The sequence below is a fragment of the Oryctolagus cuniculus genome, chromosome 3, assembly GCF_964237555.1.
Source record: "Oryctolagus cuniculus chromosome 3, mOryCun1.1, whole genome shotgun sequence".
NCBI classification, from domain to species: Eukaryota; Metazoa; Chordata; class Mammalia; order Lagomorpha; family Leporidae; genus Oryctolagus; species Oryctolagus cuniculus.
Window position 1 is genome coordinate 182,653,740 of NC_091434.1, and position 17,284 is coordinate 182,671,023.

General features: G+C 58.5%; 1 protein-coding gene across 1 annotated transcript in view; it reads right to left on the minus strand.

Moving 5' to 3' along the window:
* Nucleotides 1-17,284, minus strand: part of TMEM178B (transmembrane protein 178B) — a 380,664-nt gene that overhangs the window by 29,581 nt on the left and 333,799 nt on the right. The window contains exon 3 of the mRNA XM_051835127.2: nt 9,703-9,840. Within this exon, the coding sequence (XP_051691087.1) occupies nt 9,703-9,840 (138 nt within the window). The remainder of the gene's footprint in view (nt 1-9,702; nt 9,841-17,284) is intronic.

Below are 17,284 nucleotides of genomic sequence, written 5' to 3' on the forward strand. Positions count from 1 at the left end.
TTCCAATCCCCTGCCTCAAAAAATCCTCACTTTGCCTTGCTCCAATTCTGGCTGTCACTGGAGTTCTCACCCAATTGTATGCCATTATTTTTACCCAACAGTAATCAAATACCCATGTGGAAACAGTGGTCTTAAACAAAACTCCCATCCTCAGTCAATTCTGGTCCTACTCCCTTCCTCTGAGACCCTGCTAAGGCTTTGCAAGACAGCGTTCTCCCATACCACAGTGAGCAATTGGCTCCGCCTTGTCTTCTTGCGGGTTGTGTCTGCAGCATCTGGGTAGTCCACTCTACACTGGGCAGGTGCGTCTGGGAGAGTACCCATCATCACAGACAAGTATAGAGCACAGTGACCCTGAAGCTGGTTATTTAAAAAACAAGTATCCCCGTAGTTGAAAGAGTACCATCGAAACAGTTGTGGAGAACAATGCCATAAACGACAGCAGACTCGGCCTGAGTTGGGGAGGGGAGCCGCAACCAGAGCAGGGGAGAGATCCTGTTTTCAAGATCTGCACGAGTCATCCCGCAGCACAAGGCTGCCGGGCCCTGGGTCAGGGCTGCCGTGTGGGATCATGCGGGAAGCAGAGCTGCCTCATGGGCTGGGGTCCGGCCAGGCGCCAGCTTGCTTTAATGCTCTGCCGTTGCCATCTTGCGATTCTTAGGACTGTTTGACAAGGAATCCTGAGTTTTCATTTTGCAATTAATTACGCAGCTGGCCCTGGTTGGAGGGGAGGGATGCCCCTGGGTGTGTGGCACTGTAATACCTCAGGGGACACGTGACAGCCCCCAACCCCGGGCATGGACACAGGACCCCACTCCCTGGGCGTGGCAGCCTGTAGAAGCTCCAGCTGTAGGTACTCCGGAAGGTGGCCAGATGCAAGCCTCCCCAAATCAACGATTGCTCAGGGAAGAACCGAAATCGACCGGGACTGATGCCCCTGACCACTGCCTCTGAGGCCCTTCACGATCTGCCCACCTTTTGGTGTCAGCCGCATCTCACTCTGCTCCCACCACCACTTGTGTAGACCCAGCAGACGCCTCCCCCCAGGTCCCCGTGCCCGCTGCTCCTTGTGCACGGCATGAGCCTGCCCTGGGCTCGTGTGGCCGACCACCTGCCTAGAGGCAGACTACCGCCCTACCTAGAACGTCCCCACCACTGAGGGGCCTTCCTTGCTTCCCGTCATCTACAATGACGCCCCCATCACCCTCTCTTTCCCGGTTCATTTTTCTCCATAGTTCTTGTCACCCAACACGTGCTACATAGTTACGGTGCTTGCTCTTCATCTCTCTGTCAAACTGAATGTAAGTTTCAAGAGGACTTCAGTCCTCACGTGTCCCAAGTGCTTCCACAGTGTCGGACACACAGCAACCAGCATTTATTGAGTGAATGAATGAATGAAGTGAGTGAGTGAATGAGTAGTGACTGCCCAGGGATGTTATTCGTCTGAGCACCTCGTCTGTCTCATCCCCATGAGTGTATCTTGTTTATGCGCTGTTGCCACTGATGTCGGAGGCTCCTGAGAGCAGAGTGACATTGAAAGTGGTGATTAAGCAAAGAAATATCTCAGTAGCTAAATTAATAACATCTAAAAATTTACAGAGAACAATGCCAGGCGTTATCGTGAGCGCTCACAGTTCTGCTTGAACTGGGTCCTATTTTTAGCTCCCTAATTGATGGGAGAATTGAAGCAAGGCATGAGAGGCAGGAAGCAGCTCTCCCAATGTCACATGGCTAGTCCACGGCTCCCCGGGCCTGGGCTGGTTCTCCAGGATATGACCAGAATCCCCTCCTGGAGCCGGGTGACTCAGCCCCAGAACAAGGAGAGCCACTGGCCAGGAGGCAGGGGACAGAAGGCAGCTCTGGGGCAAGTGCTCACGGGGACATCCAAGAGATGGGGGAGCCCCGCCCACAGAGGCTGTCCTGCGCGCCTTCACCAACCACACTCTTGTCATCTCCTTCCAGGGTCTGCTGTGTCATAGCGTTTCCATCTGGGAGTTCAACGGCAAAGCACCCCCCACTCACGGAATATGACGCTGTCACCTTGTTGAACATCGGAAGGTCAGGTCGGGGGCTTTCTGCTATGGGTTTTCAGGGCCACGGCTGCTTTCTGGCATCTCTGGGCCCACGTCTCTAACAAGGCCAGATCTGTTTGGGTGGTGGGTCTCCTTTAGGTCTATTCTAACTTCATGCTGAAAATGAAACCCTCTTGCTGCCTGGGCTACTGGACTGCTGGACCCTGACCCTCACTGGCCACTAGGTGAGCCTGGGTGTTGTTTCCCAATCCTTCTGACAATGTGTCAACTTCCCTAAATGTCTTTTACGACATCATCCATCCCTCCAGGATTTGTTTCATAAAATGCTAATAAACAGTCATATATGCACCTTCCAAGGGGCAACACACACTCCAGGGCATAAAGTCGTTTGTGAATCTCCGCTCAGGACTCCCCGAAAGAAAGACTGTAAGACAAAAGGTCAGGAGTGTAGTTACGATGTTTTAGTGAAATCCCACATAGAAACACAGCAGATTAGCAGGTCATCCGATTGTTTCTGCGCCAGAGTTGCCCATGGTTGGCCATGATAGACTATCAACATGTCTCCGCCCGTTAGAAGGGGCATCACCTAGAGTATACGAGCAATAGTAGCTGCCATGGTTTACTGAAGGCTTGCTGTAAACTTTGCATCATGCAGACTCTGGCTTACTGGACTCATCCTCCCTCCCCCAGAACACCTATAGTATGTGGCCCTTTGACCCATGTCTCCCTGTCTGACCCATAAGTCATGACCTTGAGTAATCAAATTTAGGGCATAGGGCCTCCTGGCCTTATAGAAACACAGCCGTAGCCATGTTTCTAAGTAGGGCAGGAGCTGAAGTAACAGTGGGGTTGAGGCTGGACAGGGAGGGTTGATGAGGAAAGCTGTGCACTGGTTTACATTGTAGGAGTCCCTAGAAGCATGTCCAGCAAAGACACCTATTGTCTTGTACGTTTCGCTTTACACTCAGGGGTTTCCAGGTTGGTAGGCCTTTATCAGGGGGTTTGTCTACCAGGAGAGGGTGTCTGGAGCTCATCCGACAGCTGTGCTGTCTTGGGGAGCTTGGTGGAGTGAGTTCAGATGCCAAGCATTTGACATCATTGGTTTGCAAGTTACTGCCATCGCTCAAACGTAAGAGCCTGGGCGGCTCTGGGGCGTTCTCTTCATTCTCCGCACTGACTGGAGAGGCACAGAGGCCACGTGACCACAGGTGGTAGAAAAAGGAACTCGGACGGTTTCCTTGCTCATCACACCCATGCCCTCAGTCTGTCACCACCTCTTTTCTGTGGCCCTCTGTGCTCTGGGGAGGGAGGGCAGCAGAGAGAACGGCGGCGCTGACAGCTCCTCAGCATCCTGGACCCACACCTTGGCAGTGCGGGCAGCAGCGAGTGGCCAGGGTGCCGAGAGCAAGGCAGCAGGACGCACCGCACGGACCCAGGCGTGGGTCTCGGGCCGAGCGCCAGCCCCATCATCACCACCTACTATGTGGGCGAACTAGCACAGCTGACATGACCACTGGGACCGGGAGCACAGGGGAGGCCAGCGGATGGTGTCTGAAGTCCATGCCATGTCTGATTCTCTGTGGGTCCAGCTGAGGACAGAAAGCGCTTCGTTCATTCCTATACAACGCCTACCCTACTCCTAAAGCAGGGACTGGGGTTTTCTCTTAGAAGCAGAAAGAACTCAGGTGTTCAAATAAAGGTATTAAAGGGATAAGGAATCCCACAGAAGGGGGGATGATCAGAACAGGGACGGAAAACAAGTTCGGACACTTTCTAGAATAATCAGCGCTCCGTCAAGGCAAAAACAAACCCTCTGGTGCACGCGATTCGCTCTTCAGTGTGTGCAGTGCAGGCCCCATCCCCGACTCCGTAATAAACTAGTGAAAGCAGACAGGTTCTGGAGCTCACAGATCTTGCATCTCCGCGCAGCGCTCACTAGACAATCAGCAGACACCAAATGTTAGGAACACGGGAGATACTACCCGGATCCTGGTTTCTGCTACCATTCTCCAACAGCAACAAACAGGGCTCCTTGGAGAAGTGGCTGCTCCCAGGACTGAGGCCGAAAACGCATTAAGATGAGCCTGCAGCACCAGGCAGTCCCCAAACCAAGCTTCGAATGAACGAACAGAAGAGGGAACGGAACCCCTGCACTGATGGGGGTTTGCCACAGGGCACGGAGCCAGCTCAAAGAACTCCCAAGGACCAAAGCTGAAAAAAGAGAAGCCAGAGAATAAAGCAGTATTGGATTTAATGCAAAATAAATATGCCCACGTCTACACTGACATAAATAAGCTACTGAACAAAATAATGAATGGGAGAGAAAAGAGAAATCTCCCATGTAGACTAATTCCAAACCAGTCTTGCAGATACTCACTCCATCCTGGTCTCAAGCAAGGGCTGCCCGTGGTGCCTTCCCCACAAAGAGTACAGTGTGGAAATGGGAAAATGTGACAAACACGGCTTCCCACCAGAGGGCCAGGTCAGCATCCACACTCATAAATCACGATGAAATGATATGACAGAATGGCACCTGACCTCTGTGAGCTCCCTCCCAAACCCATAACCCAATCTAATCACCAGAAAACACCAGACAAGTTCCAACAGAGTGGCCTCCAATATGCCTGCCCAGAACTGTGTAAAACTGCCAAGGTCATCAGAAACAAGGCACGCTTGAGAAACTGACACAGCCCACAGGAGCCCAGGAAGAGAACTGAATGCAATGTGGTCCCCTGGATGGGATCCTAGAACAGGTAAAAAGTAGGTGACTTGGGGCTGACAACATGGCCTAGCGGGTAAAGCTGCTACCTGCATTACCAGCATCCCTTATCGGCACAAGTTTGAGTCCCGGCTGCTCCACTTCCCATCCAGCTCCCTGCTAACGCACCTGGGAAGGCAATGGAACATGGTCCAAGCACTGCACCCATGTGGGAGACCTGGAGGTGGCTCCTGGGTCAACCTGGCCACCTGGCCAGCCTTGGTTATTACAGATGACCAAGATGGATGGAAGATCCTCTACTTCCCTCTCTCTGTAACTCCACCTTTTAAATAAATAAATAAATCTTAAAAAAAAACCAGAGGACTCTGACACTATAGACTGTAATTCATAATAAGGTATCGTAATAAGAAAAACTGTGCGCTGGCTCAGAGGATAATGTGGGGATCCTCCTTACTATCAGCTTTTCTGGTCATTGAAAACTGTTCTCAGAAATAGCATCGAGAGAGAGAGAGAGAGAGAGAGAGAGAGAGAGAGAGACAGAGGTCAAATGCTCTCCCCCTTGCCAGCCTTGGCTAAGCTGGCTTCCACGAATTCTACACCTGCCAGGAAGTGGATTCTGCCGACAACATTGGGATCCTGGAAGAGGATCTCAGCCCTCGGGTGAGGCCAGGCCCAGGCTGACACTTTGCAGGTTGGTGAGGCCTTCAACAGAAAACCCAGTTAAGCTGTATCTGGGATTCTGATCCAAGGAATCTGTGAGACAGTAAATGAGCTTTGGTTTAAGCTGCTAAAACATCAACCAATATACAACAGCAACCAACATCTCTCAGAGCAGTGAACGCACTTCGGTGGCCTCACTCAATGGGGTGGGAAGGAAGCTCCTTTGGGAGTTGGGGGGTGGGAGGAGCCAGCCTTGGGACGTTTCAGGGAAAGCTCTAGGGCCTGGAAGGGAAACCGCGTGTGTCGCAGGACAGGAGGGCCGGCGTAGGGGAGGGAGAGAAGTGAGCGAGCGGAGTACGCGGGGCTTCTGAAGGGTCTGGGGTTTGGCTTTTGTTGGAAGTCCATCTGAGAGCCAGCGAGTGCCACCCATGAGTCCCAGCTTTTAAAAATCGCGCATCTGTTCTGTGAAGGGTGAAGTCGGGCCAGCCAGGGGCGGCTCCAGTGTGAGCCTGGAGGGAAGACAGTGGAGCCGTGGCCTTGAGTGTGACTGCGATGATAGGTGTCTTCGTCTCTCGAGGGTGGGAGCACATGCGAGAGGGATCCTGACGGGCGGGCCTGCGCTCTTCTTGGAGATCCATGCCCACACCGTGGCTCCGAGGCGCGTCCCTAGAGGACCACAGCGGTCATAGCAGCCGCGGGCTCCCTCTCCATGCAGTCTTTCCTGTGTGTCATCTGGTTCCTGAGCTTCTGAACACCAATGATGGCTCACCAAGGCAGTTGCTGGCACCCACATGGTGCCGTGCCAGCCTGGGCCAGATCCTCCCCAGGAGGCCTTGCCAAAAGGGCAGCTGGATCTCACCTGCCACCCTCAGCTTCCTGGCCGACAAAGCTGCCCTGCTTAATGGAGCGCCTCCTCTGTGTGGAGTGTTCATTCCACCATTTGCTGTCAGCTCCCTCACGGGGTGCAGGACGCCCTCTCTTTAACCTGGAAATGGTGGAAGCTGGAACAGGGTGAGCGTGTGCAGGCCACCTCTCCTCCTATGGGGACAGAGAGGGGAGAGTGGAACTCTCCCGTGTTTATTTCGGCCCCAGTGGCTTCATCTGAAGCCACCTGCAGCTCCGTCTTCAGACTCTTGACTGCAAACATGCCCCCCTCACCCCCGCTGCCCGCCCAGCCTGCCCAGGCCCGGCCCGCTCCGGACGATGCTGCTGGTACTCCCCACTGGCTCGTCCCGTGTGCAGCTGTGACCTGTGTGGGCCCAGCTGCAGACCCCTGAGGTCCCCAGCCTGGGTGACGACAAGGCAGTGAGGCCTTTGGGTGCCACCTTGCAGGAAATAGCTGGGGTTCCAGTGAGTGACGGCTTTGCTGTGTCTAGGAAGTGGCTCTCGGGTGGCCGACCCCAGGAGCCTGATCCCAAGACAGCAGGGACCAGTGAGGCTGTGGGAGGGTGGTGTTGAGAAGTCTCTTTGACACAGGGGGTCTGGGTTGGCACCTCAACCCTCTGCTGAGCAGGGCCAGGGAAGGACAGCTCCCTTCCTAGCTCCTAACTGAACCAAGCTCACGGGTCTGCCTGGGCTCCCGCACTCCCGAGGCTGTGTCCGGCCCAGGTGAAAGGACTCTAACTGGAACATGAAGGGTGTGCTCTCGCAGCCCCAAGCTTCGTCTTCCAAAAAAGCCCCGCAGGCCAGCAATCAGCAAGGAGTTCCGCTGCCTCCAGCCCCTTCTGCTGGGGCCTGGCTGCGGGAACCACCAGGTACGCGGACCCCTCTTCCTGCCCAGCCCCCTGCAGGACACAGCTTTAGCCAGGAACACAGGGCACAGAGCTCCCAGCGGGAGGGGGCTGCACGGCCCCCGGGGGAGATGAGTTTGCTCCCATCTGGATGGCGCCGGGTCAGACCCAGCTCTCAGAGTGGCAGCTTCCCCAGAGCTCGTCTTGATGGTAACACCTTATCCTAGAGGATGGTCTTGACAATTAGAAAAAAACAACAACGAGTGCACATCGCAGAGGAGCAGATGCACCTGGGCCCCTTGGTGACCAGGCCCTGCCCTCACAGCAGTGACCAAGGCCCCATTGCAACACTGCTCTGTGTCTTGCTGCATGAGGATTTGGGAGACAGTCCTAAAAAGCCCAGAGTTAAAGAGAGAGAGAGAAAACTAGGGCCAGCACTGCGGTGTATAGGCTAAGCCTCCGCCTGCAGTACCAGCATCCCACATGGGCGGCAGTCGAGTGCTGGCTGCTCCTCTTCTGATCCAGCTCTCTGCTGTGGCCTGGGAAAGCAGTAGAAGATGGCCCAAGTCCTTGGGCTCCTGTGCCCACCTGGGAGACCTGGAGGAAGCTCCTGGCTCCTGGCTTCGGATCCGCACAGCTCCAGCCATTGCAGCCAATTGGGGAGTGAACCAGTGGATGGAAGACCTCTCTCTCTCTCTCTGCCTCTCCTTCTCTCTCTATGTAACTCTGACTTTCAAATAAATAAACAATTTTTAAAAATAGAAGGCAGGACTCCGGACACCTCTGCCCTTCACGGTCGGCCCCTCCGTCCCCCTGGGAGCGAGCCCACCCAAGGTCTCAGGCGGGTGGACGGTGACCCACTGGCCCCAGCGCAGTCACAGCTGTTGGCCTAGCTGCTGTCACTCATTTCCGGCCTGGCTGTCGTCTGGTCAGCTGTGTGTGCCTGGCCAGAAAAATGAAGCAGCCAATCCCATTCTCTCTTTCCTTTTGGAAGCTGATCCAAGCGTTCCGGAGGGAAGCGGGTACAGAGCCGGAAGGCCCGGGCCTCGGCGCCTGGGCCTGAAGAGGGGCGGAGTGGAGAACGTGCCCAGGAGCTACAAATGGCAGGAGTGGAGAATGTGCCCAGGAGCTACGAATGGCAGGAAGGAGGTGGCGATGAAAGGGAGGCGCTGAGGCCCCAACTCCTGTTCTGCCCGAGGCCTGTTTGCTCAGCCTCCCGTGGACTCCTGAGAGACGTCTCTCCAGCCCCAGGAAAGCCGCGCTGGGCTGGGGCCGTCTGTGCTTCCAGGAGTCTTAGAGCCCTCACTACAAACGGCTGCTTCGCTTTTATCTCTGCCCAGTCTGGGGGGCTCGCGGGGAAGAGAAAGGATTCCGGGGCTGGAATGCAGCGTGAGATGTGCGGCGGGTTTGATGCCTGGCCTCGCGGGAGGCCCCAGGGGGGCGCAGGTGAGCGAGGCTGGTCCCGGAGAACTGCCAGGGCGTCCCCACGGTGCCGTGCCTCCCCCACAGCCTGTGTCATCCCAAGGGAGGCAGCTCTGGCAGGGGCAGCCTGACTCTCTGAGGGCGGCACGTGGCGGGCCTGGGTGACGGCGCTGTGGAAAGCCCACGCCCATCTCCGGAACAGAGAGGCTGTGCTTCCAGGGAATCCCGCAGGCCTTCTAGCCCCGCCTGACCCTCTTCCTGCCACCCAGAGCTCGCCGGTGCCCCAGGGCCCTCTGTGCACCCAGAGCAACAAGCTTCCCTTTGCCCAACTTCACCGGCAGGCCAAGAGTCGGCACGGCCCACTCCCACCTCCCTCCTCTGCCCAGCACTCACAAAAGCGACCGAGGTGGGCGTTCGCCCTGGGGCCTGCAGGCAAACTGACACTTGCTTCCCTATGTAAGGTTCATCAATATTTCTGATCCACTCTGCCCACGCCCAATTCCCCCTCCACCTCACGCCACAAAATTAACTCTCGCATCTACCATCCCCTGTTTAGACCAGGCTGTGATGGACAGCTCTGGACTGAGACCACAGCACACTTCTGCTCTTTGGCAAAGCGGAGGCACAAATAGGCCCAGCCCTGCTCTACTTCTGTCCCACGCTGTTCTCCTCCTGACAGACAACCCCTCTGAGGGGACCCTGGATTGGCTCCATGGCACCGGCAGGAGCAGAGGGAGGCAGGGAGGCAGAGCCCTGTGCCATTGTCTTCGTTTGGGATGCCTTAGCTGAAACGGGAGAGGCACTAGGGCCCGTAAGTCAAGGGTGAAGGTTAGGCTTCTGCAGGGGACCCGGTGCAGGCAGACCACCTTCCTGCATCCCGTGGGCACTGTCCGGGTTTGTGATCTCCATCTACCAGAATACAGGCCCATCATCACTCTGACAAGCGTCTCCCTTCCGTATCGGGCAGTCAGATCCCCCCAGATCTGCATCCCCAACAGCTGGGACAGTGGCAGGAGCTCAGAGGGACTCAGAGGATGTTGGAGAAAGAGCCCAGCCACGCCATGGTCATCTGCCGTGCCCTCTTGCCCTTCGCCCGGCCTTTCCCACCCCACCCAGCCCTGCAAACCCGAGGCCTTACCTCCCATGAGGAAGAGGAGCCCCGCGACATACTGCATAAGGCCTCTGTCCCAGCAGCAGCCCAGCACGCCGATGATCCAGCCGAACAGGATGATGGCCACCGCCATGCCCATGAAGCCGGCCGTCATTCTGCGCAGGTCTGTGGGGAACCAGACAGGCAGCAGTCAGCACCGGGGCCTGGGCCTCAGGGCTGAGGGGGCTACGGGGGCAGGGAGCGGCTCTCCCATCTCAGGCAGGCTTGCACAACGAGCGAGGGTCCTGTGCAGAGAGAGACCCCCGTGGAGGCTGCCCTGTGTGCACACACTCGCCAGCACAGCCTGGCTCCCGCCCCAGGAGAGGGCGCTGGGGTGCAGCTGTCATCTCTTCACGTTCCTGAGTGCCAGGCAGGGTGAGGTCCCCCAGTGCCCCTAACACAACCTCCTCCCTGCTTGCAAATGGAGCTGCTTGCTCAAGGGCAATAGAAGGGGGAGAGTGGGGAACTGAACCCGGTTCCTAACCAGTGCACCTGCCACGAACACCCTCCCCTGTGTGTGGGAGATGGCTGCCGGCTTGGGGGGAGGAGGCCTTGGTGCTCTGTGCCCCCCAGCGAGTGGGTTTTCCTGCCTGTGAGGCTGCAGGGTGAGGAGCCACCCTTCCTGCTCCCAGGTGAGCCCCTGGAGCAGACCCCTGAGTGCCTCCACACCAGCCCTTCCCTGACGGCAAAGCCGGGTGGTTCGGGGGGAGAGGCCTGTCTAGAAAGGCAGCATTTTCAGCAGAAGGGAGAGGCAGAGCTGCTGCCTCGTCTCAGCCGCCACTCAGCACCCTGCTGGGCTCGGCTTCCTCCCCTGCGCCCACCCCTGTCCTTGGAGCCCAGAAGCCGCCAGAGCTGCTCCCCCTCATACCCCCCCATCTCCTCTGGGATCACTTCCCATGCTGCACTCCTTCCCTGCATCATGGCCTTCCTCCCTCCCCAGGCCACGCTGTCCACGCCTTCCACCCTGCCCAGCACCCACGGGCAGCTCCCGGGCCCCTCTCCACCCACCTACAGCAGAACCTGTGCACCAGCCCAAACAGCACCCAGTACCCCCGCACCGAGCACCCAGGAGCAAAGAATGAGCCTGGCCTCTCCGCAGGGTGTGTGTTCCCCTGGGGTAGTGCCGGCCAGCCTAGAGGACCCCACGGCATTCTCTCTGAAGGGAGGGGTGGAGGGGACGCCATGTGGACACCCCAGGCGAGCACAGCAGCCGCGGCTCAGTCTCTTCTCACCCCTGAGAAATGGATGCCCCCCGGTTTCTCCGTGCATCACCTCCCCAGCGTCTGCACGACTGGTGGGCCCTTGGCTCCTCTCTCGCTCTGGCCACGCCTAATGGGAACCATGCAAAAGCATCCTAGGCACCGTCTGGCTTGCAACCCATGGCAGGATCTGGTGCTTTACCCTTATCCCCACATTGCAGCTCAGTGAGACAGCCCGCCCCTGCGCGGCTGGGGAGCAGGCAGGGCGGGGGGCAGGGCACAGGAGGAGCACCCGGCTGGGGAGCAGACAGGGCACAGGGGGAGCACCCGGCTGGGGAGCAGGCAGGGCACAGGGGAGCACCCGGCTGGCTGGGGAGCAGGCAGGGTGGGGGGCACAGGGGGAGCACCTGGCTGGGGAGCAGGCAGGGCGGGCACAGGGGAGCACCCGGCTGGGGAGCAGGCAGGGCGGGGCACAGGGGGAGCACCCGGCTGGGGAGCAGGCAGGGCACAGGGGGAGCACCCGGCTGGGGAGCAGGCAGGGCACAGGGGGAGCACCCGGCTGGGGAGTAGGCAGGGCACAGGGGGAGCACCCGGCTGGGGAGCAGGCAGGGCGGGGGTCAGGGCACAGGGGGAGCACCCGGCTGGCTGGGGAGCAGGCGGGGCGGGCACAGGGGGAGCACCTGGCTGGGGAGCAGGCAGGGTGGGCACAGGGGGAGCACCCGGCTGGGGAGCAGGCAGGGCGGGGGGCAGGGCACAGGGGGAGCACCCGGCTGGCTGGGGAGCAGGCGGGGCGGGCACAGGGGGAGCACCTGGCTGGGGAGCAGGCAGGGTGGGCACAGGGGGAGCACCCGGCTGGGGAGCAGGCAGGGCGGGGCACAGGGGGAGCACCCGGCTGGGGAGCAGACAGGGCACAGGGGGAGCACCCGGCTGGCTGGGGAGCAGGCAGGGCGGGCACAGGGGAGCACCCGGCTGGCTGGGGAACAGGCAGGGCGGGCACAGGGGGAGCACCTGGCTGGGGAGCAGGCAGGGCGGGCACAGGGGGAGCACCCGGCTGGGGAGAGGCAGGGCACAGGGGGAGCACCCGGCTGGCTGGGGAGCAGGCAGGGCACAGGGGGAGCACCTGGCTGGGGAGCAGACAGGGCACAGGGGGAGCACCCGGCTGGGGAGCAGGCAGGGCGGGCACAGGGGAGCACCCGGCTGGCTGGGGAACAGGCAGGGCGGGCACAGGGGGAGCACCTGGCTGGGGAGCAGGCAGGGCGGGCACAGGGGGAGCACCCGGCTGGGGAGCAGGCAGGGCGGGGGGCGGGGCACAGGGGGAGCACCCGGCTGGGGAGAGGCAGGGCACAGGGGAGCACCCGGCTGGGGAGAGGCAGGGCACAGGGGAGCACCCGGCTGGCTGGGGAGCAGGCGGGGCACAGGGGGAGCACCCAGCTGGGGAGCAGGCAGGGCGGGGCACAGGGGGAGCACCCGGCTGGGGAGCAGGCAGGGCGGGGCACAGGGGGAGCACCCGGCTGGGGAGCAGGCAGGGCGGGCACAGGGGAGCACCCGGCTGGCTGGGGAGCAGGCGGGGCGGGCACAGGGGAGCACCCGGCCTTCTGGTGAGGAGGGGCCGCAGAGGAAGCCACAGCAGCAGAGGCAGAACTCAGCGCCGCGTGCCGGCCCTGGTCAGGCAGAAGACACGCCCTTCGCAGTCCCGGCACCGGCAGCCAAGGACGCCTCACAGTCACGCAGCACTGTACCGACGGCCCCCATCCCCAAACGCGTCAGCATTTGGTTACAATAGGACTCATCAGCCAGGCCTCTGATCTCCCTCCCACCCCGTCCTGGGCCTGAGGCCACTTCCTGTTGAACCACCTATGGCTGCCCTGCCCCCCTCTCCACACACTCTCCACTGCCACCACCCTCTGCGCTCCTTCACCACGGCCAGGAACTCGAGTGAAGGGGCCCGAGCCACCCCTCCGTGGATACATCCCTCTCCCCCCGCCCCAGGGACCTGGGGTCCACCTGGATTCATTCCCGGAAGTGGACACCCTTTGCCCCTGATGCTTCTACTCTGCCTGTCTTCAGGAGCCAGGAGGTGGCAGGAAGCGGGAGAGAGGCCAGTCTGCTGTCAGAGCCAGGGGGTTTCTCTGGAGGAGGGTCTGCCACCCGCTCAGGGAGTGTTCAGCGCGGGCACCGTGCTCTCCCGGGCCCCTTCCTTCTAGAGGAGACCCCGCCCCTCCCTGCCGCAGGCCTGACTCTCTCTTGGCCTAGCTCAGGAGAAGGCCTGCAGTCCCCTGCTGGGCTCCGCAGCAAAGCTGTTGCCAGGGGACCTCGTGGGTAATGGGCCACCGAGCCTGGGCGGGGAAGTGGGCTGGGCAGGAAAACGCAAACCAGAGAGGAGCCTGGTGGCTGCTTGGGGGACGAGAGCAAAGTGTTTCGCTTCGAAGGAAAAGGGGGAAAGGCAGAAAGGAAGTGGAGGGAGCAATGGAGCTCCAGAACGTTCCAAGGCAGACAGACCTCAGTCCTCTGGCTCCAGCACGGATGAAGGACACCTGGCTGTCGGCGAGGACTTCGTCCTCACAGGCTGAGGCTTGGGCTAAGCTGTTGATCTGGAAACAGGTGTGAGATGCAGAAGTGCTGCCTGTGCATTGAGGCTGATCTTCCCACCACCTGCGCACCTGGATTTGCCGGGGTGCGCGTGGACAGCTGGCTGCTCTGTCTGTACACCCCTGGGGTAACCAGCGGAGCTGCACCGCTTTAAGGCGGGTGTGACAGCAAACACCCTGTTTTATAGATGGGAAAGCAAATCCAAGGAGGCACATCATTGATGACGGCCTCCAAACCAGCAAGAAGAATGAGCTGCACTGCCGAGTTACGTGAGAAAACACTGGTTATCGGGCGACTGAAGAAATGTCTCCAGCATTTCTTCCTCCAACACGAAGGCAGAGTGTGGCTGAGACTGTTCCCAGGGACAGAAGCCCACGGCATGGGGAAACGCAGGAAGCGGACAATGATGGCACCCACAACAGCCTGGGGGCTGCCGAGCCCACCGCGCGGAGGCCAGAACTGGAGCCACCCTGGAGAGGCGCCCAGAGGTTTACCAGGTGGCACCAACAGGTCCCTCTGTCTTGTTTTTAAGGATTTATTATTTTATCTGAAAGGCAGAGTTACAGAGAGAGCGGGAGAGACAGGGAGATCTCCCACCTGCTGCTCAGTCTCCAAATGCTCGCAAGAGCTGCGGCTGGGCCAGGAGGAAGCCAGGAGCCTGGAACTGCATCCGGCTCTCCCACATGGGCGGCAGGGACCCAAGCCCTTGGGCCGTCTTCCTCTGCCTTCCCAGGTGTGTTTGGAGGGAGCTGGACAGGAAGCAGAGCAGCAGCAGGGACTAGACCCAGCGCTCAGGTGCTCCCATGGGAGGCTGGCGTGGTGCCAACAGCCCCTTTGGATCAGGCAGAGGGAAGGCGGATGACACGAGGATTCGGTGGAAGTCATCTGAGAAGGAACCAGATCCCTAGATCCTCTTGCTCAGACAGTCCTCTCCCCAGGCTCTGGGCGTGTAAAGCAGAGCACTCGGGAGAAAGGCGGCCCCCTCCGCTGAGGGCCCGCGGGGCGGGCTGCTGTGCGCTGCGTACCCTGATCCGGGCGGGCGGCTGACTGTGCACAGGTCACCTGCTGGGTGCGCCTGTGGGATGGGGCCCCAGCCCTCCCGACTCGGCGCCCAGTAGTTGGCCCAGCAGCCTGGGCAGTGAGGGAAGACTTCCTGGCACGAGCACACAGCAGACAGACCTGGAGGTCCCGCCACGAGGAGGCGCATCAGGGGCCTCTCAGCCCACTTGGCAGAGGACGCCAAGCCAGCGCGCCCGTGTCCCCACGCAGCTCCTCACTGCTCTGCTTGTGATAGCGCGCAAGGTCCCTGCAGAAAGCCTGGAACCCGGTGGGAAACAACACGGGGAAATACCCTGCGCAGGGAGGAGAAAGACCCCGAATTCTCATTGGTGCCCCAGAGAGGGAAGAGCAGGAGGGCGCTGCCTGCACGAAATAAAACTACTAAAGAACCAAACGATACCCTGAGACAAGATTGTGGAGTCAAAATCCAGGAAACTTACATTGTGAATTCAGTACTAATTTATATAGTAATGGTCCTAGCCTGCTCTAAGAGAGACTTGAGGTTTACAAAACACACAAAACAAAACAGGGCAAAAACCAGGAAGAAATGATAGAGAAAGATGAAAGATGAATGATGAAGGAGGGAGAGAGAAAGCAAGCAAAGGAAGATGCACCTGGGGGTCGTATTCAAATGCCGCACTGCTCTGCGGAGACCTTGGGAAGGGCATGACACAGGTACTTCAAAAAGTTCATGGAAAATGGAGTCAAAAGATAAATTTAGAGGGCGGTGCTGTGGCACAGTAGCCTGAGCCTCCACCTGTAGCGCCAGAATCTCATTTGGGCACCAGTTCGAGTCCTGGCTGCTAGTCTTCCAATCCAGCTCTCTGCTGTGGCCTGGGAAAGCAGTAGAGGATGGCCCAAGTCCTTGGGCCCCTGCACCCGTGTGAGAGACCTGGAAGAAGCTCCTGGATCCTGGCTTCAGATCAGCTCAGCTCTGGCCACTGCAGCCATCTGGGCAGTGAACCAGCAGATGGAAGACCTCTCTCTCTCTCTCTCTCTCTCTGTAACTCTACCTCTCAAATAAACAAATAAAGAATCTTTTAAAAATTATTTTGGTGCAAAAAATTGGAATATACGCATAATCTTTCTTTTTTTTAAAGATTTATTTATTTACTTGAGAGTTTATTTATTTATATACTTGAGAGTTATAGACAGAGAGATGGAGAGAGAGAAAGGTCTTCTGTCCACGGGTTCACTCCCCAAATGGCTGCAACAGCTAGAGCTGAGCTGATCTGAAGCCAGGAGCCAGGAGCTTCTTCAGGATCTCCCACATGGGTGCAGGGGCCCAAGCACTAGGCCCATCTTGCACTGCTTTCCCAGGCCACAGCAGAGAGCTGGATAGGAAAAGAGCTGGATAGGAAGAGAAGCAGCCGGGACTCAAACCAGTGCCCATATGGGATGCTGGCACTGCTAGGGCACAGTGCTGCCCCCTGCGTAGTCTTTCCATAAAACGCATTTTCCATGAAATTTTTGAAGGTCCCCTGTCTCTTCCATATTTAAACTTAAAGGCATTATAATACATTATTTCCATTGTCTTTAAAAATCTTCGTTGCTTTTTGCTTGCACTTCCTGTAGCCCCCACTGCCACCGCCTGTGGACCGGCCTCACGCAGAGGGCTCTGCCCCTGCCCGCCTGCATGAACCTGTGCGTCAGTCTCCTCTGCTCAGGAGTAACAGCTGCCTGTTCAAGTCTTTGTGGGTGCCCCGTACCTGCCCACAGCAGTATTCTGTACTCAGGAGCTTACAAAGCTTGCATTTTCCCCATCTTTGCCTGCTTTTTTAGAAAAAGAAAAAGGAGGAGGAAGGAAAGCCCACCTCACCTACAGTGAGGCTTTGGGCAAATATTACGCAGAGCTGGTCTGCGGTTAATCCCTTTGGGAACGGCTGGGGCTGACTCTGCAGGCCAAGCCTCCCCGTGGCGTTGGGGTTGAGTCCGTCATCTACCTCTGGGGCCTGGACCGGCCTGGTTTTTGAAATGAGGAAGGTGCTTTCTCAACTCTTTTGAATTTCATTCAGCAGGTGGAAAGGCGTGGGCAGAGGGAGGTTGACAATGAGGGAGGGAGGAGGGAAGGTAAGGCGTTCTCCCTCCTGGAAAAATTTTGATTTTGAAGTTTACACTCCTATTAACATTTAAATGGAAAGGTATTGCTTGCAACTCCGTGCAGGCAACCCGGATATCTACATTTAAATAAACACCACTCAGAGGAGGAAAATGTTCACAGGGCTCTGAATGCCCTTCTATTTGCTCTTTAAAGACCTCGCACAGAAAAGTGATGGTGATTGGAGTTTTTTTTCTCATTAACAAACCCCAGAAACGGTGAAGTAGGTAGGCTTTAGCCCTTGCTGGGAGGGTGCAGCTCACGCCGGGACCGAGCCTGTGGTCTGAATGGCCCCCGCGGGAGGGGCCTGCAGGGCGGCTCTGCAGTGGGAGGCCAGCCTCGCCACGGCCCTCTGCTGCCCATGCAGAGAGAGCACACAGCCCTGGCTACCAGGCGGGCAGAGGGCGAACTGCCCGGGAGCTGGGCATCCATTCACAAACTGACCGGCCCGTCCCCAGTCAGGGTCACCGCGGCGGGAGGGCACAGCCAAGGAGTGAGGACCAGCTCCAAGATCAGGCAGCCCCGGAAGTGCACAGCACAAGGAGGGGGTCCGCGGTGCGTGTTCCAGCCGCGGGGTCAGCTCAGCACAGGCTCAAAGGGCAGCGACCAAGGACTGCCCAGCAGC